Raw genomic sequence first — 26,263 nt, forward strand, 5'->3', positions numbered from 1 at the left:
TCACCCTGAACAGCAGTGACACCCCAATAAAACAACAATCTCTCTGTGCAGGTCACATGCAGCTTCAGCTTTTGGTTGCAGTTGGAATTTTTTTTTTTTTTTTTTTTTAAATGTCACCTGTTCTGGATATAACCTCATTTCTCCCCTTTCTTCTTTACTTAGATTAGTAAATTGCAGAGAGAGAAAGATATGAAGCTTCGTGACATTAGTCTGATCTGCGTTCAGTCCCGAAACAGATTTTCCAAACAGCGGATTTGGGTGGATTTCAACAACGGCCTTCAGGTAGGAATCCATGGGAACACCACCTCTATCTCTGCAGAAGGGGAGACAGCTCTTCCGGGCCACCATCTGGATTTCGCTGCTCTAAAGTAGTGAGTGGATGCAGTGAACCATAACTGAAATCTGAAATGTCGTCAACTTTCACAGAAAAGTTAAAGGGAATCCATATGTTTTTGGTGCTACCACTCCTTTTATCTGAATCACTGATGTTTCTATGTGTACTACTAATGAATGGTTAGGGCACCTTTTTAATGAGAAGCACATTATCTAGCAGAGGGCACCTCTGTGTTCTTGTTTGGCTAATTTCGGGAGACGAGTTGTATGTTCATCCATAGATTGCCATTATGACTTTCTGAATAACACAGGCCAGAGAACCGGACCAAATGCAGCTTGTGGTAGAACTAGCACATATCTCTTATAAAGACAAGAAATACTCATTCTAGTGTCTAAACTAGATTTTAGCTAAAGCCTCTGCAGCTGATCAACGAGTCTGCTTTGAGTAGAGGTGAAATGGAGGCTGTTCTTTGTTGCAGGAAATGAGAAGGAAAGCAGCATATGATGAAGATGAGGAAGAAGAGGAGACTGAGGATGAAGAGTTAACTACTTCAGACACAAGTGACCCTGGTGAAGTTGAATCCCAGCATGGGAAACTTCTGGTTTTCACAGTCAGCTCTACAGAATATCTAAAATTGCATGGAAAACTTCTCCGAGATGGGCAGCCGCAAGTCTTCCACAATGAGGAGGATACAGGTATTAACACCTGCTAACTTGAGCTCAAGTATCATGCTGCTGAGTTAGTGATCTGTTGTCTTGATTGCTCACTAATACAATGATCTGCTTCCTGTAACTTTGAGGTCAGTTTGAGTGTTCTCCCAGGTACATGGTCAATGGGCATTACAGATATCACTTTTGTTTTATATCTTCTTCTTTAAAAATATCTCTACGTCCAGTTCTTGCAACAAAATGTTTCCCGATCATGTTTTCCTAGTCCTCTTCCCCGAGTCTTCCTTTTCATATTTTGTCTGTTTACTAGGTGTTTGTACAGAGCCTGGCACAATGGGGTCCTGATTATGACTAAGGCTTCTGAGTGCTAAATAATTTCTGAGGAAGAGGGTCCATGCAGGGGAATGGTCATGTTCTCTTGTCTCTTTGTTCAGAAATACCGGCTCTGAAGAAGTTTGCCATTCAAACTGCCTTGCAGCATAGCATGGTGGCAACAGAGAAGGTGATCAGAAATGTGGCTCGTGTCATAAGTCAAGTGGTCAATTATCTGACCAATCAGAGAGCAGAGGTAAGCATACACTAATGTTTTTAACTTACTTTTATTTGGGTTGAGCAACTATTAAAAGTTCCCTCAAAAATGATAAGTATTTGCAAATGCATAATACGGAATAGACCAGTGGTTCTCAAACGTCATTGCACCGCAACCCCCTTCTGACAACAAAAATTACTACACAACCCCAGGAGTGGAGACCGAAGCCTGAGCCTGCCTGAGTTTCACAATCCCAGACAATATGTCTATTCCAGTGGTTCTCAAACTGTGGATCGGGACCCCAAACTGGGTCAGTACCCAGTTTTAATGGAGTCGCCAGGGATGGGTTAGACTAGCTGGAGCCCGAACCTCACTGTCCGGGGCCAAAACCAAAGCCCGAGCCCCATCGCCCTGGGGTGGGGGGGACCAAAGCCGAAACCTAAGGGCTTCAGCCTCAGGCAGGGGGCCTGTAACCTGAGCCTTGCCATGCAGGGCTGAAGCCCTGGGGCTCTGACTTCAGCCCCGGGTGGTAGGGCTTCAGCTCCAGCTTCAGCCCTGGGCCCCAGCGAGTCTAACACCATCCCAGGTAACTCCATTAAAATGGGGTCGTGATCCAGTTTGGTGTCCTGACCCACAGTTTGAGAACCGCTGGAATAGACATATTGCAGTGACTTGCATGGACTCTAGGTTTATTGCATGATACATGTTGCTGGCTGTTAGTGCTATTGTCCTGGGTCCTACTCAAGATGAAGAAGAAATGCTGGAATGGCAGCCAGCAAAATGAACAGTATGGCCTAGTAGACTCCTGCTTAATATACATATTTAGGGAACCGAAGAGACTGTCTTCTCACTTCTCCTTCTCTCTGTTTGCAGCACAAGCCCTGAATTTCTCTCTTTTAAAATTAATCTTTGTATTTTACTTGTTTAATGCATTTCACGTTGACTGACTTCTAGTACATAACCCAAATGGAACTCCTCTGTGACAGCAATGATGGCAGACAATGGGCAGTCATTAGTTTGAACCAAAGACAAACTCATACATGAGAGAAAATTGTAACTACAATAGAACCTCAGAATTATGAACACTTCGGAAATGGAGGTTGTTTGTAACTTTGAACAAAATGTTATGGTTCTTTCAACAGTTTACAACTGAACATTGACTTAACACAGCTTTGAAACTTGACTATGCAGAAGAAAAATGCTGTTTTCTTTTATTTTTTTTTTTTTAGTAATTTAACACAGTACTGTACTTGCTTTTTGCGGGGTGGGGTCTCTGCTGCTGCCGCCTGGTTGTGTACTTCCAATTCCAAATGAGGTGTTGACTGGTCAGTTTGTAACTCTGGTGTTCATAACTCTGAGGTACTACTGTATGCCATTGTTCTTGGTCCAGTACTGGCCTGTGAAGCATACTTGTTGGATGGGTCCCATAGGTTCACTTTGTAGCAGAGTGAGAAAGGCAAAGGTATTTAATCATGTCACTAAACCAAGGGATGCCAAATGGCATTCTCTGCATCATATCCAGCTCCAAACATTCTGAAGTGCAGCCTGTGCCCACTTTGTTTTTCATATGGAGTTGTGGCCAGAAGACTCCAGTTCCTAGCATATGAGGTGTGGCCTGAATGCTTGGGTTAGGGTTAGGGTTCCGGATGGGACCTGTAGTTTCTGTAGGCTGTACCTCTTTGTTAAAGATGTGGGTGGCTAAGTAGCTGTAGCTCTTTGGCTCATGGCATCTTGCTGCTGCTGCTGCCCTGTGTTATGCTGCCTTTGAATGTAATGCAGGGTGCCCACATATCTGTGGTGTGTGCATGCTTTGATGGTCATAGGATCTTCCACTGGAGAGATGTGTAGACTTATTGGATATAGGTCTGTATGCAGTGTTGTTGCTGCGTCGGTCCCAGGATATTTGAGACAAGGTGGGTGCGGTAATATCTTTTGTTGGACCAGCTTCTGTTAGTGAGAGAGACCAGCTTTTGAGCTTACACAGATACCTGAAGAAGAGCTCTGCATAGCTAAGAAGCTTGTCTCACTCACTGAGAAAAGTTGGTCCAGTAAAAGATTTTACAGCATCCAACTTGTCTCTGGATGTGGATCTAGTAGACCAGCAGAGCTGTGGGTTCTGTACGAAGTTAGCTCTCAGTTGTGTTCTTTAATTCTTCTAGGTGCTGTTTAGCCAAAATCCAGTGACCTGAAGCAATGTAGCAGGCGGCCCACGTTGATTGCTTGCATTGTGTGCAGGCCTCTGGATGTTTCTGAAGCAACTGGCAGAGCTCAGCAGGGATGTAGATGGCCTCATGTGCCTGTTGCACTGAGAGCTTTTTACATTGCCCTGTTAGGATCTTCTCTGTTTGCCTTTCAGGACAATTCTCACCGGGCCCAGGTTCAAGAAATCGTGCAGGAGTGCCTGTCGAGACTACCCACGATCTTTCAGGAGGCCGTGGAAGACAGCCTCCATGACATCAAGTACTATTTTTCTGTCCTCATTCTCGCCAGCCTAAAGAAAGGAGCCAGAAGGGCAGAGGAGCTGTGTGAAGACAAAGTCAGAAGTTGGGGTTTACCTGTAAGATACGTGCTTCTGTTTGCCAAACCCTCTCCTATGCTGTCACTGTCAACACCCTTGCCATCCTGCCTGCCTCTCAAGCTTAGTGCTGCCTTTCACTGCTCTTTCCTTCTGCACTTACATTATTGTACCCCTCTGCTCTCCATGTACTGTGTTCTGTACAAAGCCAAATATAAAATGATGCTAATGCTGATCTATGTTGGAGCGGTGTGATGAGGACAATCTAGTGTGTTTTTGCATCACTCTAAAAATGCTATGTAACTGGGGTGGGGTATTAGTGGTGGTAGTTTTAAGGAAAGAATCTATACATTGGAATGGATGAGCTCCACCTAAACCAAAATGGAACCAGATTGCTGGCACTTAAAATTAAAAAGGTTGTAGAGCAGTTTTCAAACTAAGAGCTGGGGGGGAAACCGACAGGTGCGGAGGAGCATGTGGTTCAGACAGAGACATCCCTTAGGGGAGGATCTATTAATGGGTATTCTCTATATCCTTGTAAAGAGGAGAGGATGGAAGATAAAATATGAGTAGGATCTGATGAGAAACAGTCAAATGAAAGAGTCCCATTCAATTACATCATGTAATGGCAGAGAGCTAAACAGTGACAGTTTTTAAGTGCTTGTATACAAATGGTAGAAGTCTATAAATAATAAGATGGGTGAACTAGAGTGCCTTGTATTAAATGAGGGTATTGATATAATAGGCATGACTTGGTGGAACGAGGATAATCAATGGGACACAGTAATACCAGGGTACAAAATATATCAGAAGGACAGAATAGGTTCGTGCAGGTGGGGGAGTGGCACTATATGTGAAAGAAAGCGTACAATCAAATGAAGAAAAAAATCTTAAATGAACCAAACTGTACCATAGAATCTCTTTGGATAGTAATTCCATGCTTGAATAATAAGAACATAACAGTAGGGATATATTATCGACCACCTGACCGGGATGGTGATAGTGACTATGAAATGCTCAGGGAGATTAGAGGTGCTATAAAAATAAAAAACTCCATAATAATAATGGGGGATTTCAACTATTCACATATTGACTGGATACATGTCATCTCTTGACACTTTAAATGACTGCTCCTTGGAGCAGCTAGTCCTAGAACCCACAAGAGAAGAGGCCATTCTTGATTTAGTCCTCAGTGGAGCACAGGATCAAGTCCAAGAGGTGATTATAGCTGAACCACTTGGTAATAGTGACCATAATGTAATTAACATCCCTGTGGTGGGGGAAACACCGCATCAGCCCAACACTGTAGCATTTAATTTCAGAAAGGGGAGTTATACAAAAATGAGGAAGGTAATTAAACAGAAATTAAAAGGTGCAGCGCAAAAAATGAAATCCTTGCAAGCTGCATGGAAACTTTTTAAAGACACCATAATAGAGGCTCAACTTAAATGTATACCCTAAATTAAAAAACATAGTAAGAGAACCAAAAAAGCGCAACTGCAGCTAAACCACAAAGTAAAAGAAGCAGTAAGTGGCAAAAAGGCATCCTTTAAAACATGTAAGCTAAGTCCTATTGAGGAAAATAGAAAGGAGCATAAACTGAAGTGTAAAAATAGAATTAGGAAAGCCAAAAAAGAATTTGAAATATAGCTAGCCAAAGACTCAAAAAGTAATAGCAAAAAATTTTTTTAACTACATCAGAAGCAGGAAGCCTGCTAACAACCAGTGGGGCCATTGGATGATTGAGATGCTAAAGGGGAACTCAAGGCTGATAAAGCCATTGCGGAAAAATTAAATGAATTCTGTGCATCAGTCTTTGCAGCTGAGGATGTGGGGGAGATTCCCAAACCTGAGCCATTCTTTTTAGGTAACAAATCTGAGGAACTGTCCCAGATTGAGGTGTCATAGGGGAGGTTTTGGAATAAATTGATAAACTAAACAGTAATAAGTCACCAGGTATTCACCCAAGAGTTCTGAAGGAACTCAAATGTGAAATTGCAGAACTACTAACTGTGGTATGTAACCTATCATTTTAATCCGCTTCTGTACCAGATGACTGGAGGGTAGCTAATGTGATGTCAATTTTTTAAAAAGGCTCCAGAGGTGATCCCAGCAATTACAGGCCGGTAAGCCTAACTTCAGTACCAGGCAAACTGGTTGAAACTATACTAAAGAACAGAATTATCAGACGCATAGATGAACGTGATTTGTTGGGGAAAAGTCTGCATGATTTTTGTAAAGGGAAATCATGCCTCCCCAATCTACTAGAATTATTTGATGGGGTCAACAAGCATGTGGACAAGGGGGATCCAGTGGATATAATGTACTTAGATTTTCAGAAAGCCTTTGACAAGGTCTCTCACCAAAAGCTCATAAGCAAAGTAAGCAGTCATGGAATAAGAGGGAAGGTCCTCTCGTGGATTGGTAACTGGTTAAAAGACAGGAAACATAGAGTAGGAATAAATGGTCAGTTTTCAGAATGGAGAGAGGTAAATAGTGGTGTCCCCCAAGGGTCTATACTGGGGCCAGTGCTGTTCTGCATATTCATAAATGATCTGGAAAAGGGTAAACAGTGAGGTGGCAAAATTTGCAGATGATACAAAACTACTCAAGATAGTTAAGTCCAAAGCAAACAGTGAAAAACTGGGTGACTGGGCAAAAAAAGGGCAGATGAAATTCAGTGTTGATAAATGCAAAGTAATGCACATTGGAAAACATAATCCCAACTATGCATATAAAATGATGGGGTCTAAATTAGCTGTTACCACTCAAGAAAGAGATCTCAGAGTCATTGTGGATAGTTCTCTGAAAACATCCACTCAGTGTGCAGCGGCAGTCAAAAAACGAACAGAATGTCGGGAATCATCAAGAAAGGGATAGATAATAAGACAGAAAATATCCTATTGCCTTTATGTAAACCCATGGTACTCCCACATCTTGAATACTGCATGCAGATGGGGTCGCCCCATCTTAAAAAAGATATATTGGAATTGAAAAAAGGTTCAGAAAAGGGCAACAAAAATGATGAGGGGTATGGAACAGCTTCCATATGAGGAGAGATTAATAAGACTGGGACTTTTCAGCATGGAAAGAAGACGACTGAGGGGGGATATGATAGAGGTCTATAAAATCATGACTCGTGTGGAGAAAATAAATAAGGAAGTGTTGTTTACTTTTCATAACATAAGAACTAAGGGTCATCCAGTGAAATTAATAGGCAGCAGGTTTAAAACAAAAGGAAGTATTTCTTCACACAACACAGTCAACCTGTGGAACTCCTTGCCAGAGGATGTTGTGAAGGCTAAGACTATAACAGGGTTCAAAAAAGGACTAGATAAATTCATGGAGGATAGGTTCATCGTTGACTTTAGCCAGGATGGGCAGGGATGGTGTCCCTAGTCTACATTTGCCAGAAGCTGGGAATTGGTGACGGGATGGATCACTTGATGATTACCTGCTGTGTTCATTCCCTCTGAGGCACCTAGTATTGGTCACTGTTCGAAGGCAGGATACTGGGCTAGATGGACCTTTGTTCTGACCCAGTCTGGCCATTTTTATGTTCTTAGTAAATACCTTATGGAAGGAAAGGGCAGTGCTGGCACGCCCATTCCATTGAAATGAAGAAAATTCCAAGGGTTGTTAGCAAAAATGTGTATTGCTCTAGGTAGATGGTGTAGACTTTAGTCATGTAAGGGTTTTGTGGGTAATAGAGATGATGTTGGCTGCTGTAGCTCAGTTAATGACTAATTGTGCTAAGATGTGTTTCATTTACTGTCACTGTTTGTTTCACCTCTCCCAGTTAAACAGCATCGTGCATTTTAAAAATGCTGCACAACCACTAGTAAATCTACACAGCCATTTGTGAGTTTCATACATCTGCTAGTTTCACTTGTAATCTAGACTTCTGAGTTTTGTATTAAGTGTGTTTGTACAGTGCCCACTACAATGGAGCTGTGATTGGAGCCGTTAACCACTACCTGAATACAAATAATAGAACATTGTATGGGTGCTGCACTCCTGCCTCTTAGTCTGCTCGCTGTTCTAGTGTATCTCACGCCACCTCCCTGCAAACTATTCTGCATTGGCATGTAGTTGTCTTATTTCTGTAGGGGAACAGCACCTTAGTAGTCCATAAGTGGGCAAGGAATTGTCATAGTAAGTTGACTATCCCTTTTGAGCTGCTCTTTTTATTTGTATTATTTTACAGCACTCAGAAGCTAAATCATACCCTGTCAATGCCTTGCACAGATATGATATGATTATCCCAAAGGTACATTTCTCACCTGTGAGCAACCAAAGAGCATATTCGTGTCTTAGAGTTGAACCGCTGTCTCCTGTGGACATTGAAATACTGTGAGAGACCCTCTCTCTCCTTGCTTTCTATTTCACAGGTTATTGGATACCCCTATGCTACGTATCGAGCTGTGTGCGCTCGTCAAGGTGTCTACAGCTCTGGAGCATGTGGGTTTGTTGATTTCAATGAGCAACTCACAGAGCCAATATCCAGTGCAATCTCCATGACATGGAATGACGTCTTCAGGTACCCTCCTTTTCACTGCACACTAGGTCATTCTGACTAACACAAGACGCTTGCAAACCTCTCTGGTATAAAAACAAACACAATTTTGTGCTGTCTGCCAAAAACAGTGAGATGAGCTGGTACAAAATGCATGGCCTCTGTTCTCTAATGTCCTCAGGCCACTTTATGCTGTAGGTGAAATGATATTCCAGCGTTTGATACAGGGAATGGCAAAACTTCATGATTTCTTCCCCTGAGGGGCTGAGCCTTCCAATTCACTTCCTGTCTCCCAAAAGGTGGAGATCACCTCATGGCTGATTTAGTGTCTAATTTGCATTGCTTCCTAAATGGGAAAGGATTAGTTATGTACTCGTTTGTATTTTTGTATTAAATTATATCATACAGTCCCTAGTCTTGTAACCAAATGCCAGAGTGCTGGTGCAGAGCCCAGTTTTCTTAAGTGCAGTTGCAGAATGGGGGCCATATTCTCTAGTCGCTTCTTGCAGAAATGTATTCAATTACTATTTTAAAAATACAGTCTTTATACACTGTATCTATGTAGTAGTTATAACTTGTATTGTAATGCAAGTCTTAACAAGGATGAAGGTGTTAAATTCTGAAACTCTTAAGTGAACGTAAAATTTACTAATCCTTTGGAGAATATTATTTATATCATGGAGTAACAGTACTTATTTAAAATATCCTCTTCTGAATTAAGAAATCAATCACTTGTAGCCTATGTGATCCAAACTTTGGAACAGTAGATCCATAATATAAATTGCCATACTGGATAGTGGTCTGTCTTTTATAGGTACTAATACACCGCTTCATTAAAAGGTATAAAGTGCTTTGAGATCCTCTGATGGAAGCTGTTATAGAAGTAGGAAAGCCCAGGACAGAAACACAGATCTGATGCAGCAAGGGTTCCCTGAAAGGGCACCTAGCATTTGTAGTGGGACTTTAGACCCTGTGGAAAAAAAATGCAGATGTTTCATAGAACTCATTTCTCTGGACATAACTTCATCATTTGGTCATCAGTATGACCCCACCATTTTATCTCCTCCAAGAGCAGTTAAGTGCATGGTGATCATGCCCCTTTTGGCATTGCAGCTTGTTACTCATGCCCTTAGGTGCCTGGATTAATCCTTGAATGTATTTTCCCCCTTCCAGTTGTAGATTGGGGGAGTCCATCAAACAGTTCAGCAAAGCCATCTTAGATAAATTGAAATACTTCTTCAGAGATCTCAAGAACAAGCTCCAGGAAAAAGGCAGAAACACAGAGCCAGTAAGCGTCATTCAGAGGCATCAAATGGAAGCTGTCCAGGCTTTGGTAAGATTGGCAAGGGGGTCCATGCAGTGGATGCCCTTCAAAACTTGTCTGTTTTGCGTTGGGTAAATATGGTGAGGATGCCTCGCTGTTTGCAGTTTGCCCTGTGCTTACTATAGGGAATCTGCAAATGCTCAAGTAATATAACTGTCGTGGGTAATGGGCAACGTTTGGTAAGTCGCCACTTCATTTGAAATGAGAGAACTTTTTGTAACAATCCATACTGATTTTTCCTTCCTTCGCTTCTCAGATGTGTAACTTTCTCCTGGATCAGACAGAGTACATCAATAAAAGGCAGCGTGGTATATCCCGTGTCCTGACGCCAGAAATACAGGCTAGCATGAAATCAATATATGCAGGTAGGAAAATCCTATAGCTGGGCTAAGTCTGGCTTCCTGTGCATTGAGTTCCTGACCTGGGAACCAAATTGTAGCAGTGACGCTAAACATCTGTGCAGTGGTGAATTCTGCCAGTTAGTACTGGACGGAATGGTTCCCAAGCTGGTAATATGGAAATCTGTATGGTGGTAAAAAGAAAAGGAGTACTTGTGGCACCTTAGAGACTAACCAATTTATCTGAGCATAAGCTTTCGTGAGCTACAGCTCACTTCATCGGATGCATACTGTGGAGATCCACAGTATGCATCCGATGAAGTGAGCTGTAGCTCACGAAAGCTTATGCTCAGATAAATTGGTTAGTCTCTAAGCTGCCACAAGTACTCCTTTTCTTTTTGCGAATACAGACTAACACGGCTGCTACTCTGAAATCTGTATGGTGTAGAGTTACTACATGACTCCGCCTGTTGAGTCTGCTTTTCCCACTTTTATTTCTTACATTTCAAAGGCCTAGCTCAAAGGGATCACTTTACATTCTTATTCTTGAGCAGCCGAGTAATAATGTTGTATATTTGTAGATCACTTAGCATCTTCAAAAGGGAGAGAAGGAGCAGAGAATGAAATTCCACAGCAGTGCTGTGGAATTGCACAGAGCTAGAGCTGGAGTCTGTCACAGCAATGGAGTAGCACCCAGGTGTGGTGCGTGCCTCCATCTGACAGTGAAATCTGACACTGAAAACACCCACTCAGTGTGCAGCGGCAGTCAAAAAAGCAAACAATGTTGGGAATCCTTAAGAAGGGGATAGATAATAAGACAGAAAATATCTTATTGCCTCTATATAAATCTATGGTAAGCCCACATCTTGAATACTACGTGCAGATGTGCTCACTTCATCTCAGAAAAGATATATTGGAATTGGAAAAGGTTCAGAAAGGGCAACAAAAATGATTAGGGGTATGGAGCAGCTTCCATCTGAGGAGAGATTAATAAGACTGGGACTTTTCAGCATGGAAAAGAGACAGCTAAGGGCAGATAAGATAGAGGTCTTTAAAATCATGACTGGTGTGGAGAAAGTAAATAAGGAAGTGTTATTTACTCCTTCTCATTACAGAAGAACTAGGGGTCAACAAATGAAATTAATAGGCAGCAGGTTTAAAACAAACAAAAGGAAATATTTCTTTGTACAACACATGGTCAACCTGTGGAACTCCTTGCCAGAGGATGTTGTGAAGGCCAAGACTATAACAGGGTTCAAAAAAGGACTAGATAAATTCATGGAGGATAGGTTCATCAATGGCTATTAGCCAGATGGGACAGGGATGGTGTCCCTTGCCTTTGTTTGCCAGAAGCTGGGAATGGGCAACAGGGGATGGATCACTTGATGATTACCTGTTCTGTTCATTCCGTCTGAAGCACCTGCCATTGGCCACCATCGGAAGACAGGATACTAGGCTAAATGAACCTTTGGTGTGACCCAATATAGTCATTCTTACGTTTTTATGAAATGGCAGTCTCACCAAAGAACAACAGTTGAAATACAGGAAGGCTATCCTGTTCCTGTAATCCTTCTGGATGTTAGGAGCCACACCAAAATAAGTCTCTGGAAACTTTATAAAGGACTTCAGAGACACTGTAGCGATTGCTTCATATGGTGGCATGTATGAAGTAATACTTCGCTGCTGTGTTTATGACTGCATAGGTCTGGGATAATTTAAAATTGGAAGCATGTGATGATGAAAGCAGAAGAGTGGTAGGTCAAATGTTGTCCACTGTTTTGAGATTAGAAGTCTAGGGATTGTGGAGACCTTATGGGTTTTGAAATGTACTGGTATGTTTTAAGGGTGCCAGAAGACAACCTAGCAACCAATCCACTACCATATCCTACTGAAGTTGCTGTCAGGTCTGTAGCTTCTCACATTCCTTGGTGAAAAGAGCTTGAGGGATCAACGTGTAATACCCTGGCTTTTTTTATGTGCTGATGACTCCCCCTACCGACTAGCTGCAGAGCATACAATTTACTGCTTTCTCACAGCTAAAGAGGGTCAGTAATGCAGGTAGTAGAGGTTTGTATGTTTGGTGCTGAACATCCTGAGTTTAACCCACAGTGACGGTTATGATGCCTGTATATATGCCGCTATGGTTTGCTATAAAAGCACTAGAGAAGTGCTCCGTGTCATGACCACAAAGCTTCTGGCTGTGTAGTTCACAGTCTGTGTGGTCTACAAGCTAAATATAGCAGAGTTCTACAATGAAAATTATGTCCCACCTTATCTTCAGTGTGGAGCCCTGTTTCGCATGCAAGCTTTGCCCCTCTTGCTCCCGAGAGGGAGAACTTCTCTCCTCATGACAGCTTGGGGCTTCACAAATCGTAAGGCTGTCTAGTGCCTTCAACGCCGTCCCAGTGTGCAGTTTAGTATGGCCACTTGGATCAAAATGAAGCAGCATATGCTGGGACCAGAGGCAATACGTGTGTGTGAGGGGGGGACGTGTAGAGTCATGTGCCCCCCTCCAGAGGCTTGATCACATGGTGCAGTCGGGCCTCCTCCCTACAGGACAGCTGAGCAGGCAGGAGGAACAGCTGGGAGGTGCAGGGAGGGAGGCACTGCTTTGGGGGTGGGGCATGACTTGGGCTGTTCTGGGGTTGTCCCCCTCCACTATCAGCAGGCATGGGTCATCTCTGGTTGGCACTTGCAGTCTCTGTAGGCCACACCTCTATTAGATTGCCTTTTCCATTTTAGTAGTCATTGTGTGGCACCAGGCATCCTGACAGATTGCCATTCAGGCCGTTGGTTGAGTAGCATGTGGGCAAGGCTGCACCAACACTTGTAAGATTATGTGCTGACATTTAAATACCATCTCTCTTCTGTAGTTTGTAGCCAACTGAATGGTCCTGGCTGTTTCCAGAGAATGAAAGATCTTATGCAGAGGCACGTCCGCAATCAGAAGGAGACCATGTTTAACTGTGTCACTGATAAGTTACGGCACCAGCTTGACCTGCTCCAGGTGAGATGAAACAGAATTAGCCCTCTTCTGGAAAGTAGCTGACCTTGTACAATGTGATATAACTGCTGTCTCTCAGGTCACGGGACCATGCTGTTTAGTATGACTTGGGAGAAGCATTGTAGCTTTTCCATTTGCAATTAAGTAGCAAGAATGGCAGCCAGTATTAGAAGAGAACCCCTCCCGTTGTGTTTAGTTTGACTCTTGTTGCAGTATTTACTGGGATTTTAGCCCTGGTGAGATTCCAGTGCTATTAATAATCTTGTCTAGTGTGGAGAAGGGAGAATAACTTTCAAGAAACTGTGACTGGATGGAAAGATTTCTACTGTCTGTGAAAGATTTTGTGTGAAACACCGATAGACAAGCTTTGTGCAGGATGCCTCCTTGAAGTGAGTCTCTATATGGGGACAGTACCATGGGGCTACATACCATGATTGCTGTCTCCAGTTTCTTTCACACTTGACTCCTACTGCTTTTAGGTTGTTTGAATCAGTAAGCTGACTTATTGATGAGCTACTAGTAATCAGATTTCTATTATTACAAACAACTCTTCATAGTGTCATACATGCCTGTTACAGGAGAGCCTCAGAGTTACGAACTGACCAGTCAACCACACACCTCATTTGGAACTGGAGGTTCACAATCAGGAACAGCAGAGACTGGGAACAAAAAAGAGCAAATATAGTACAGTGCTGTGTTAAATGTAAACTATAAAAAAAGAAGGGAAAGCAGCATTTTTGTTCTGCATAGTAAAGTTTCAAAGCTGTATTACATCAGTGTTCAGTTGTAAAGTTCTGAAAGAACAAACATCACGTTTTGTTCAGTGTTACGAACAACCTCTATTCCCGAGGTGTTCAGAACTCTGAGGCTCTGCTGTATATTTCAGTATGCTTTAGAGTTAAACCAGTATTTATATTTCATTTATTTTTTAATTCCATCTTCGAATGAGGTTTGAAAAGAAGTGAAGAGGCAGAGAGATACAGGAAATCTACGGTTCAGACAAAGCATTGCGTGCTGGTTTTGGTCATCTCCAGGGGTCAGACTTTTATATTAAAGACAATGATAAAATTGCGGTTGTAGTACTTCAGCAAAGTTGAGTACCTCTGCATGAGCAACCGTATAATTTGGACCTGATTTTAAACATGTCAGATTTTAAAATTTATTTGTAGTCTCACTAACTGGTTGTTTGCTCGCTAAAATGGTCCTCAGACTGCAGCCCATGACCTGCAGGGGTCTTGATAGGTCACATTATGCAGATTCTTCCTCTTTGGTTCCAGCTGTTTCTAGGCTATTGGTGGCAAAGAGCCCTGGTGCCCTATACAAGTAGTTGGAAATAAGGAAGAGGAGCCAGCCTAGCCTATGCACATTGTGTAACTGAGAACTGGAGGAGAGCGGGTCCATCGGGTTGCAAAAGGGAGAGGAGGCAGGCCACAAGACTATAAAAACATGTCCCATGCCATGAAAAATGTGAGCTCACCAAGTGACTATGTGTAGATAAACGGGAGAGGGAGGCTTGTGTCCCGGATACTTAATGTACAAGGTTTCCATATAAAACTGCAACCTGAGCCTTCTCCCCTCTGAGTTTCACTTGTTTTGTTTTGGTTGTTGCTCTTATACGGGGATTATCAAAGAGATTTAGCCTGATTAGAGTGATCTAGTGGTGAAGCAGCCTACTAAATGAAAAGGGCCCTGCTGACTAAAAGAGAATTAATATCCATTTTGAAGAAAATTAGAGTGTAACATGAAACCTTGAAGCCTTGTCTTGTTTTAGATCGACATCGGTGGTAGTTTTGAGTGCTTGGTTCAGGAGCTGACTAAATCCTTGAATCTGCAGTTTGAACCAATGCTGAAGCGTGTCCAGAAAAATGATGGAATTATTCCAGGTAAAGAGGCTGTTGCTTACACGTAGGCTTCCTCTCGTCCCTGTAAACAATGTTTAGGGTGAATGCTGCGCACAGAGACAGAACATCACAGCACTCAGCACCGTCTTGCGGAGCAGTTAGAGGGTGGTTACGTATGTGAGCTATAACAAGTAAGCATTGCTGCAGCTAATTCAGTAATCTCATACTTCAGAGTGTGCTGATCGAAATTGTGCTGTCTTTAAGTTTTGAACTGTAATGCTCTCATACTAAAAAGGGTGCTGAACTGTACTTTACCATCCCTAAAAAAAAGAGTTTTGTATTTGTTAGATTTGGGCTGCGTGCCTGCCCCTTCTAGTGGTGTGTCCTCAGAGGCAGACTTTTCACACACAAGCATAATTGTATATACATCAACTGAAAGGGGAAGATCCACAAGGATGGCAGACATGACCAATGGTACCTCTACTCTCCTGGGAATGGGCTGCCAGCCGCACCAGGTGTGTCTTCTACACAGAACCAGGTGCCGTGTATCCACTGGAAAGCCTTGCACGAAATTGGTTACTTGGCAGTGTTCCAGTTTAAGCGGTTACATAGCTTATTGGGAGCGGTACAGTTCGTGTTAATGCTACCCATTTCTTGCTGTGGAAAGCCTGGCTTCAATGTGTCTTGCATTTATAACAGGTGCAGCTTTGAACCGGTAGGACTGCTGGTCAGCGGAGGGAATAACATTTGTTCCTTTAATGTTTTGTCCAGTTTTAGTGAATATCTGTGCCAAAGTCAGCAAGATTTGTAAAATATCCCGTGTAGATTATGTTCTTCCCAACCTCAACCAGACAGAGAGCTGTTCTGTACCTGCTTCTCCTGGGAGAAGGTTGCCATTAAAGAGGGAGCTGCAGGAAGGCTTGGATCCCCCAAACTTCTTGGGAAAGTGCAATATCATCCACATTGGGACCATGACACTTTCTCACATTAATCCCATTCAGGTACTGAATTTAAAAGCACCTCTTCCCTTGGGTTGGGAGGGATGTTCAGTAGGAGGAGATTTGTGTGTCCAAGAGAGAAGGCAAAAGAGAAACCAGCAGAAATATTTCTGCCAAAGTGGTGTGAAACTTTGAGCCCTATTATTCCAAGTGCTACACAGTCAGAATATATGGTATATCCTATTTCCCTGTCTCAAAAGATTCACTGGCGTAATATAGTATACCCATGGATTCCATGCTAACAGGGAGGATTTTTTTTTTCTGCACCGATATTAGATGAGAGAGATGCTCCCTTTTTCTCCTCTTGAAATTTATCCTCACTGGAAATGTTCATTCTTTCTGTGACCACTCTCTGCCCTCAGGCAGGTTTGTACACATTACGAAGCTGTTTCTCCTTTCAGTAGTTGAGTTTTAACTAGATTTCCCAGGTAAGTTTGATTTTGGACCTTTGCACAGCCCTAACTTGTTCAAAATAAATCGTTTCTACCAGAAACTTCTTGTGTGGAGCATTCTGCCACAGAGTTTTTTTTCTTATGTTTGTGATTAATTGGAGATGTGAGAAGTTGGAAAACAGACTTCAAGAAGATAAGTTAACTTTTTTTTAAGACTCTAGGAACCCAGCCTCCCCTCCTCCCCCCTTTTATTCATTCATTGGTCCTCCATGAAAGTTAGTGCCTTTGAGTACTTCTGAAATGCCGCTGGCTGACTGGCTTTTAGATCGTGATTTATCTACCACAGACCTGGAACCACTGTGGCTTCCTTCAGCACTTTTTATAAAGTTTGTCAGTTGCAACACTTGGCTTGAATATTTTACAAACCTATTAATTGCCATTCTACACCAAACTAAAGTACAGTCTTCTGCCTCTCGGGTCTTGTCTATACTTACAGCTAAATCGGCACTGCTGCTATTGATGCAGCGGTGTCAGTTTAGCGGGTCTGGTGAAGACCTGCTAAGTCGATGGCAGAGCATTCTCCCGTCGAGTCTGTACTCCACCTCCCCGAGAGGCGGAAGGTAAGTCGGCGGGAGAGTGTCTCCCATCAACACAGAGCAGTGTAGACACCGCTGTAAGTCGACCTAAGTTATGTCAACTTCAGTTACATAACTGAAGTAGCATAACTTAGGTCGACTTACAGCTTTACTGTAGACCAGCCCTGAGAGTGACCACTACCAAATGCTTCAGAGGAAGGTGCAATGTCATACACAATTGCAGAAAGCCTCTTATGAGAGACTTTCCAAAAGTATTTGCAATGTCCAAAGACATGTTGCCAGATTCCCCTTTATGCACTATTTTGTTGACATGCTTAAAGAATTTTAATAGAGAGGTGCAAGCTTCTTTTACAGAAGGTGTGCTGGCTTGGCCTGTCCTTGTTCATGTAGGTGTTTTATAATTCTCTTTATTTCTACCAATGAGCCTTAATACATTCCTGGATCCACAGCTACTGCCAACTAGACAGGGCAGTCAACTCCACCTATCCTCCAAAGTATACAGTGAACATTATACTCTGAATTACCTTCCTTATGCACTTCCAGGTAGAGTTCAAGGTCTTCATCGTAAAAGTTTTATAAATATTTCAAATTCTGACCTGAAAGTACACAGAAACCGTACAATGAATGGTTGCCATTTGCATCTCCTGTATCTATATTGCTGAGTAAACCCTGGGTTTACTCAGCAATGGTTGGTGGAATTATAGAGTTAGTGATAAAGTTGTTTGGGGGATCTGAATGATGAAAATCTGGAAATTGAAACATGAGGGTTTTTTTTTTCTAAAACTAATAAAATTGTATCATATATTTACATCCTTAACAGTTTCTAAATGAAATATTTTAACTGCAAAATGTATTATCCAGTTCTCAGTTGCAGTGTACTTTATTAACTCATAGAGGCTATTAGTAAAATAAATTCAAAAACTGATCTTCAGGAGAAAGCAAAGCCTGTCATCAATTTCAGGGCTTCTCTATGAAAATATCTTAGACTTCCGTTTGGGGGTCAATACTGTAAAATGAAAGACAGCCACGAACCTTGATTTTAAATGTCTTTTCTCACTGTTCTATTTGCCAATCAATAAGTTATCACCTAACAAATCTGTCTCTTGTATTTTTAAGATATCTGTGCAAGAAGTCGCTGTCACTATGACAGGTCAGTAGCCTACATCATTTTTAACTTTGTGCATGCCCTCCCTTTTCCACCCCACCCCCCCATGTATAAACTGCAGAAAAGAGAGGTTTTCTTCAATCCCTTGAAGTTGGTATTTAAAACTCCCAAGAAAGAAACTGTTTTGACCATTGCTTCTGCCTTGGCTATGAAGCATTGGGACTCAGCACACAGAAGCAAGGTCCCTCTAGTGTGGGGACATTCCATGGGCAGTATGAATTGGATCAGAACGATTGACTTTTAGAATCATTGGTCTCACTGAATCCATTCACACTTTTTCTGGCACAGCTGGAAACATTCCTGTTACTTCTCCATCTGTACTCTCAGAAGAGACCGAGACTAGAACTTCATGCCACTCTTTTTCCTACACACCATTTTAGGGCTTGGTGCACCTTGGGGATACCCTGTAGGTAAATCTTAGTAACCAGGAGTTCCCAGCCCGGCAGATTGCATTGATGCTCTGAGACAGCTCCTGGTCACTGACTTCAAGGAGTTAGTCATTACAGTGTTTAATACCCACTGCCATTCTCCATTGAGGGTTTTTTCTTTGTACACTTTAAAATTAGACTTCATTTTAGAATATTAAATGAACAGATAGTTAATCTCTCATGTGGGAGGCTTAAGTAGGTTTTTGACATGAGGATATTCTCTTTCCACCTGGGCAAAGCACATAATATAAATAGAGCAGTGACCGCACCATCCTTTCGCTGTGGCACCATATTATGTTCAGAGATTTTGAAACACTGAGTACAGTTTGGCTATCATAGGAGCATAAATGTGAGCATACTTTTAAATTCTCATCTTTCTTCCTCCAAAGATCATACCACCATGACTCTTCCGTTCAGCAGCGTGTATCTTTGCGAATGTTGCTTCCACCTGTATTATTTGATCCTTCATGTCTCTCCTGAGTTTGCCAAGAACATTTACTCCAGATTGGGAGCCCAGGCATCCAACCCAAGTGAGTGGAAATGGGAATGCTTCCCAGGTGGTGGTGATGTCTTGAAAAACAACCTAGATAAACCTGTGAACTATTGAAGGGCTTTTTGTTTGTAAAATGTTTGTTTTCCATATCTTCCCTCACCTCCACCAGACAAATGTACCATATATTATAATTTAGAGTCTGAACCTCTACAATGGGCTAATGTGTTTTGCAGTGATAGGTGTGCCTTGTCTTCCCTGTCCTAAGCGGGAAACCACACATACACCCACATTAGCTTTTTCTATCTGTCATTATCATCATGATGTGTGGAGCCAGCAGAAGTTTCTTTGAAGATCTCCTGCTGTGTCTTCTGTATGGAGCAGTATGTATGCTAATTTGAGTTACTCCATAGACCTAGTATCGCTGTGCTACATAAACCATATAAACATCCTGAGACTACCTCGGAACATATTGGATTCCTAGAAACAACAGCTAGTAGGAAGTGGGGGGAGTGATAGAAGAAGCTCCTTCACACTTCTGAGATTAGTTTATGTTGTGCTATGTAATGTAGTTTAATTGTACTGTCTTTATACCTAGGTAACCAGGAGGTGCTCATTATCCTGGACAAGCCCCAGGACCCGTCATCTTTCCATAGCTTGGTAGAATTCATATCGGCAAGACATGGGGGCATACCGTGGTTCCGGGAACTAAATCTGCAGCAGGGAAGAGAGAAACTGGAATCGCTGGGAGTGTATTACACTGTCAAAGTGAGCCATCATGAGTTCTGCATGCTAGAGGTGGGAATTTCAGGGTGACTATCAGAAAACAAGCTTGTTTCCAAAGAGAGAATGAGTTAGAGGCTGTTTGCTGGGAATGCTGGTATTATCAGATACTTGAGCTCCACAGATGAGAGTCAGCCAGTCCTGAAGAGTTGTTCTGGAAGACTGGGGGCTTCCCCTACATGTTAATAGATCACCTACTCTTGAACAGATTCTTCAGCCTCAAGTAGAATCTAGTTCTAGTGACACAGTGAATTCTCACTGTCTTACAATGATTTTTGTTTTTTTGGGTTGGGTTTTTTTTTCGTATTTATCTATCAGGCCTACTTCCTAATCAGACAGACATGCATGACTTAACTACAAACTCCCATATTGTATTTGTGCCTTTAGTTTAGCTAGCCACCACAACAAGCTTTCTGTGCTGTTCTTGCAAGGCTTCGCTTCTGGGAGACTCTTGAATGTAACCACTCTAACATCCACAGTTTGATCATGGATCTCTGCCCCTGCCAGCTATTAGATGATATCCCACCTGCAGGAATTCTCATTTGATTTGAATCTTGTGATGATGGAGATAAAATATTCTTTCATGGTGTTTAGTCACTCATCTTTCAGGAATCCTAACCTCTTGAGTTGAAATTATTGAGGGTTGATCTCTATCTGATGGTGAATTATTTTTGGAAAGTCTTTAAACAAAAGCTTTGTAATTTAACTGACTTATGAGCCTTTGAAATATTTGTACTGTTTTTGCAGTAGACTTCTGCATTCATCGTCTCATTGTTTTTATAAAGCGTGCAGCAAAAGGCGGCCATGCTGTGCATGCGTATGCAGGTATCATAAGCTGCATGCGTATGCAGGTATCATAAGCTGCATACTGTTGAATTGTAAACTGTTGCGGGCTCAGCTGCTATTCATCTTGTTCAGTGCTCCTGGAACTCTTGCTGTGTTTTCGCTGAATTCTGGGGAAAAAAAAAATCATCCATATTCTTTTTTTAAACCAAAGAGAGAACCCGTGGAAATTCCATACAAAATACGTTAAGAAAGCCTTAGAGATGCATGGTTAAGAATGCAAAAGTTAAGGTTGCTGCAGGCTGCATTTTAGTACTTTCAGTTTAGCAGGTATTTAATTTTTTTTCTCTTCCCTAGGACTTAAAATATGATGATGAAGAAAAGACTCTTGAGGTCTCACCTTCCAGTTCGCCATCAGATCAACCAACCGTCTTCACCATTGCACAGCAGCCCCTGCTCCCTGGCGTGAAGTTGTATTCATATGGCAGAAAGAGAGGAGGAGGAGAGATCCAGTCACAGTTGGAGAAGAAGCACAAAGGCAAAACCATAGAACAAAGCCCAGAAGTGGAGCCTGCTGGGTTCCATTTACCGAGGTAACTGCATGGTGATCTTGGGGCTTCACTGCTCACATAGCAGTACTTTCAGTGAAAGGTCTCAACAGCATCAGCAGATATTGCAGCACACTATCATACTTGACCCCCTGTCTCAGCTACAGTGTAAATACTGAGCAGGCCCTGTCAGAAAATCACATTTTTAGAAGCTCAAAAGTCTGTACAAAAATTTCAGCTCAAGATTGAAATGTGCCCTGCAAAGGCCAAGCTCAGAAGAGAGACTTGGTGACAAAATGTAAATACAATTAAAATGGGATATTTTAAAGTGTATAGGCTTCAAAGCTGGAAAACTCTCATTACTGGTTGCTCAGCCAATCCAGCCCTCCACTTTTCGTCTGCCCCTTAAAGTGTAGTTCCCTATAGTCATTCCGTGTGGGAACTTGTGGAGATTTACCTCCTACCTCCCAATAGGCACTCTCAGTACACTGTGACTCATGGCTGTAGAGCCCTCGTTGGTGCAAGGGGAAAAGATGAGCCTGTCTCCTCTGTCCCTTCTTGATTCTGCACCCTTTTTAAAGAAAAAAATTGTGTTAACTTGAAAAACTGGTTTCATCCACCTAAAATGTTATACTTCTGTTTACTCGGTTATTGTCTTATGAAGAGAGGAATAGATTAATAACACAATCCAGTTTATTTTCTTGTAGAAGTTGATTGCCTAAGGCGATAGCTACCTGGCAGCTGGGAGGGCGCTTCCCAGCACGGCTAGACAGACGCACTCGTTCTGCTCAGGCTCGTGCACTAAGAATAGCAGCGTGGCTGGGATGACTGGGATTAGCTCGCCAAACCAGAGGGTCAGGTGGGATTGTGTTCAGGCAGTAGCCTGGGCAGCCTCCTGTGGCTGAACTGCTATTCTTAGCATGCCAGCCTGAGCAGTGCTAGCGTGTGTCTGCCTGCCTGCTCTGCGAAACCCTCTCCCAGCTGCTGTGTAGACATTGCCTAAGACAGTGTCTTCCCAGCTAACCCACGATATTCCGTTTTAGTGCAGTTCCTGCAAGCTGCCCAGTCTTTGCGATATAATGCAGTTGGGCCAAGAGTTGGTTCTTCTGCCTTCAGGCAAGAGAAAGTAGAGCTCTGGGGTGTTCCCTCATTTGGCAGGCTTTCTTAAAGACAACAAGGAAACACAGACAGGTCTTGGGTCAAATGACTGGCTCCAGGACCTTCGTTCCATCATCTTCTATGCTGACGGCTCCTCCTGGTCTTCCAGTGCTGCCCCAGGACTCCAACTAGCTGTCCTCAAGCTGGAGGAAGTCCTTCCGTGCCAGGGCTGCTTCTGTCCTGGATTGCCTGTAGGTTTCGATACAAACTGTCATTAAGATCTGGATGGAAGCGTTTTCGGGATAGATCTGCTGCACTTCAGCTAAGGCTCTAGTTTTTCTTCGAGTGCTTGTTCATGTCAATTCCAATCAGGTATGCGTGTGCTGCGTGCACAGCAACCATAAGATTTTTCCCGTAGCAGTATCAGTAGGGTCGGCCTGGGTGCCCCCTGGAGTCGTGCTTTCATGGTGCCCAATATAGTGCCTTGCCAACCCAACACCATCTCCCCTTCCCCCAATAATTCCTTCTTACTGCCTGTGCGGCTAGCTGGAACTCCCTACCGCTCTTGCCTCGGCAAACACATGCTTCGCAATATCTCTCTTCGTGTACATAGTTAGATTTTTGCAGAAGAGTAGTTTATAGTTAGCTTTTTTTATAAGTTTCCTTTGCGGGGGGTGTTTCCCCCCGACGTGTTTTCTCAGGCAGTGGGCTATGCCTTGGTCCCCAGGCTTTAAACTGTGCTCAGACTGTGGCACGTTTATGCCAAGAAGCGACCCAAACTTGTGCCTTAAGTGTGTTGGCAAGGGGCATCTCAGGAACCGCTGTAAAATCTGTAAGAGTTTCCGCCCCAGGACCCTTAAGGACAGAGAGCAGTGACTCCAAGTCTTACTTATGGAGGCAGCACTTCGGCCACAGTCGGAACCCCACGCCAGACCTGGCCTCGAGAGTCGCATCCTTGGTGTGCAGCACGCCGGCACTGAGGAAGGATTCAGTTACAGACCCTCAGCACCGCCATGGCTCCACCCACAGGCAGGCATCAGTAAGGCACTGCCCTCGCTCCGTGGTGCCCCATAAAAAGAAAAAGGCAGACAGAGGCGCTCCCCAGCTAGATCCAAGGACCATTTAACCAGCAAGCCCCCATCGGGTGCTCAATTGGCTGGGATCCCATCAACTCCTGCCCCAGGAGGGGTCCAGTTGAGTCCGGACCCACATCGCTCACCGGCCTGCTGCTATGAGGACATGCAGCTCCCCTCCACGCCAGAGGCATTCAAGGCAGCAGCGGACCTGTTAGTACTCACGGCTCTGCCTTTGTCTCCTAGGAGGGAGAGGTCACCGGCACAGATACCAGGCCCTATCCATTCTGTGGGCAAGCCGGCGATGATGTCTGCCATGAGGCCATCCCCATTGCATCAGCCTGCGGCACTGGGGGCCATGCAGGAGAGCTGCTCCGGTCCCCAACTTGGCACCAATCTCTGGCACTAAGAGGCTCCGTTCCTCCCTGGTCCTTTCAGTCAGAGACCTTGGAATCGGAAGTAGAGTCTTTGCATTTTAGTAGGAGCAGAAGATCCTGCTCTCAGTGCAATCGACATCCCTACCTGGCGCCGTGGCCAGGCTAGTGGCAGGCTCCTCAGTGGCCCTTCTGGACACCCTGGGCCTATCATCAAAGCCAGGGTTCCAGATCGGTGTCGATGGCCTCAGCCAACAACAGTGTCAGCTGCTGCACTGTCCTCGGCGTCGTCCCTGGCCCCCGATCCCAGCGCTGTCCACAGTGCCATTGCTCCTTGCCCCGCAGGACTCCAGAGGGGCTGAGGGCAGTGAACAGAATCCAGTTCCCGCCACCTTCTTATCCTAGTCGTCGGACGAGGCGGTGGAGGGTACCTCAACTGCTCCGGCCTTAGAGGATCTTAGGGTCCTTCAGCAGCTGCTGAGTGAGACAGGTGGACCAGAACCTGAATATCAAAACGGAGGAGGTGGTGGGGAAAACTGATCCAGTAGTTGATATTCTCTCCCCCCCTGGGCCACCCCGAATCATGCTACCACTGATCAAAACAATTAGCGATGTCGCCAAGACTCTGTAGCAGACCCCTTCCTCACTGCCGCCAACCTCCAAAAGATACGAGCGGAGGTATTTTGTTCCCTCACATGGGTATGAAACATTTGTACACCCACCCCCAACCGAACTCCCTAGTCGTTGATGCTGCTAACCAGCATGAGCAGCAGGGCTACCAGGGATTATCTCCCAAGAATCATGAGGCCAAGAAATTGGACCTTTTTGGGGAGGAAAATATACTCGACTTGGGGTTGTAGCTCCGTATTGCTAACCATCAGGCGGTGGTTAGCAGATACACTTTTAACACCTGTAGGACTATGCAAAAGTTCTTTGAACTTCTGCCTTCTGACTCTTGTGCGGAGTTCTCCGTACTAGAGGAGGAGGGCAAATTGATCTCCCTTGTGTCCCTGTGGGTGGCGTTGGACGCAGTCTCCCGTACAGTGGCTACCGGGGTGGCCATGAGGAGTTCCTGGCTGCAGCTCTCAGGCCTACCATATATGGTGCAGCAGACAAGTCAGGATCTCCCTTTTGAAGGTCAGTCAGTTTTCAGAAAAGACTGACTCGCGTCTGCACAGCCTCAAGGACTCTCAGGCCACCCTGAGGCTGTTGGGCCTCCACATGCCTGCAACCCAGAGGAAGCACTTCAGGCTTCCTCTCTTCACTCTCTCTCTGCCCCCCCCCCCCCCCCCCCCGAGGAACAGGAACTCGAGAAAGAGACCTCATCCATCGTCCGGCCAGGGCTCTGACTAGCCTAAACCCTCCTCAGGCCAGAAGCAGGCCTTTTGAAGGTGCGCTTGGGGGCGACACAACAGTGCAGAGACTGGCTCCATCCCGCCTTACCTTTTCGTCCCATCTATCCCCTTTCTACCCTGTGTGTGCTCGCATTACGTTGGACTGTTGGGTGCTCTGCACAGTAGAAAGGGGATATTCACTCCAATTCTCGGCCCTCCTTCCCTTTCACTCCCCTACCCCGTCCCTCTTCAGGGACCCCTCTCACGAGCAACTCCTTATCCAAGAGGTGCAAACACTCCTCTCACTGGGAGCAGTGGAAGAGGTTCCTCAGGACTACAGGGAGAGGGGTTTTTATTCCCGGTATTTCCTAATACCAAAAGCCAAAGGTGGGCTAAGGCCTATTCTAGACCTGTGCAAACTCAACAAGTTCATGAAGAAACTCAAATTCCGCATGGTCTTGTTAGCCTCCATCATCCCTTCTTTGGATCCATGGGACTGGTTTCCTGCACTAGACTTGAAGGACGCCTACTTTCATATAGCAATAACTGCGTCCCACAGGAAATACCTCAGGTTTGTGGTGAGCAACAACCACTACCAGTTCAGTCCTCCCTTTCAGTCTGTCAGCGGTGCCTCAAGTATTTACCAAGTGCACGGCATCGCAGCTGCGTTACTGCGCAGGCGCCAGGTACAGGTGTTCCCGTACCTCGACGACTGGCTGATCAAGGGCCGCTCCAGGGCCCTAGTGGAGGCACAAGTCGAATTCATCACGGCAACATTCAACGCACTGGGCCTTCTCCTGAACACGGGGAAGTTGACTCTGTCCCCCGTTCAGTGGATAGAGTTTATAGGGGCAGTGCTGGACTCAACCCAGGCCATGGGCTATGACATTCAGAGTCTCGGGCAGTTTCCCACCTCCACAGCACGGAATTGCCTCGGACTCCTGAAACCTGTGTCAGCGTGTACCTGTGTGGTGCAACACGCCGGGCTCAGACTGCGGCCGCTCCTGTGGTGGCTGACCTCGGTGTATCGGCCAGTTCAGGACAGTTTGGACAGGGTCATGACTCTGCCTCACCTTGTCCTCGACTATCTTCTGTGGTGGCTAGACCCAAAGGTGGTGTGCTGGGGTTCCCT

At 44.3% G+C, this 26,263-nt stretch overlaps 1 protein-coding gene across 7 annotated transcripts in view; it reads left to right on the forward strand.

Annotated features, from left to right (window-relative positions):
- LOC144260827 (nuclear GTPase SLIP-GC-like) overlaps nt 1-26,263 on the forward strand; it is a 105,541-nt gene that overhangs the window by 60,045 nt on the left and 19,233 nt on the right. For 5 of the 7 annotated variants that reach the window (XM_077809625.1, XM_077809621.1, XM_077809622.1 and 2 more), the window contains 14 exons: nt 163-282; nt 813-1,029; nt 1,437-1,570; nt 3,888-4,088; nt 8,438-8,586; nt 9,736-9,895; nt 10,143-10,251; nt 13,098-13,231; nt 15,000-15,111; nt 15,841-16,070; nt 18,172-18,205; nt 19,038-19,178; nt 19,737-19,936; nt 21,062-21,297. In XM_077809625.1, the coding sequence (XP_077665751.1) occupies nt 163-282; nt 813-1,029; nt 1,437-1,570; nt 3,888-4,088; nt 8,438-8,586; nt 9,736-9,895; nt 10,143-10,251; nt 13,098-13,231; nt 15,000-15,111; nt 15,841-16,070; nt 18,172-18,205; nt 19,038-19,178; nt 19,737-19,936; nt 21,062-21,297 (2,177 nt within the window). Of the gene's footprint in view, nt 1-162; nt 283-812; nt 1,030-1,436; nt 1,571-3,887; nt 4,089-8,437; nt 8,587-9,735; nt 9,896-10,142; nt 10,252-13,097; nt 13,232-14,505; nt 14,938-14,999; nt 15,112-15,840; nt 16,071-18,171; nt 18,206-19,037; nt 19,179-19,736; nt 19,937-21,061; nt 21,298-26,263 lie in introns of those variants that run through there. The other 2 variants (XM_077809623.1, XM_077809626.1) reach the window with 2 other exon arrangements.

The sequence above is a fragment of the Eretmochelys imbricata genome, chromosome 2 (assembly GCF_965152235.1).
Source record: "Eretmochelys imbricata isolate rEreImb1 chromosome 2, rEreImb1.hap1, whole genome shotgun sequence".
NCBI lineage: Eukaryota > Metazoa > Chordata > Testudines > Cheloniidae > Eretmochelys > Eretmochelys imbricata.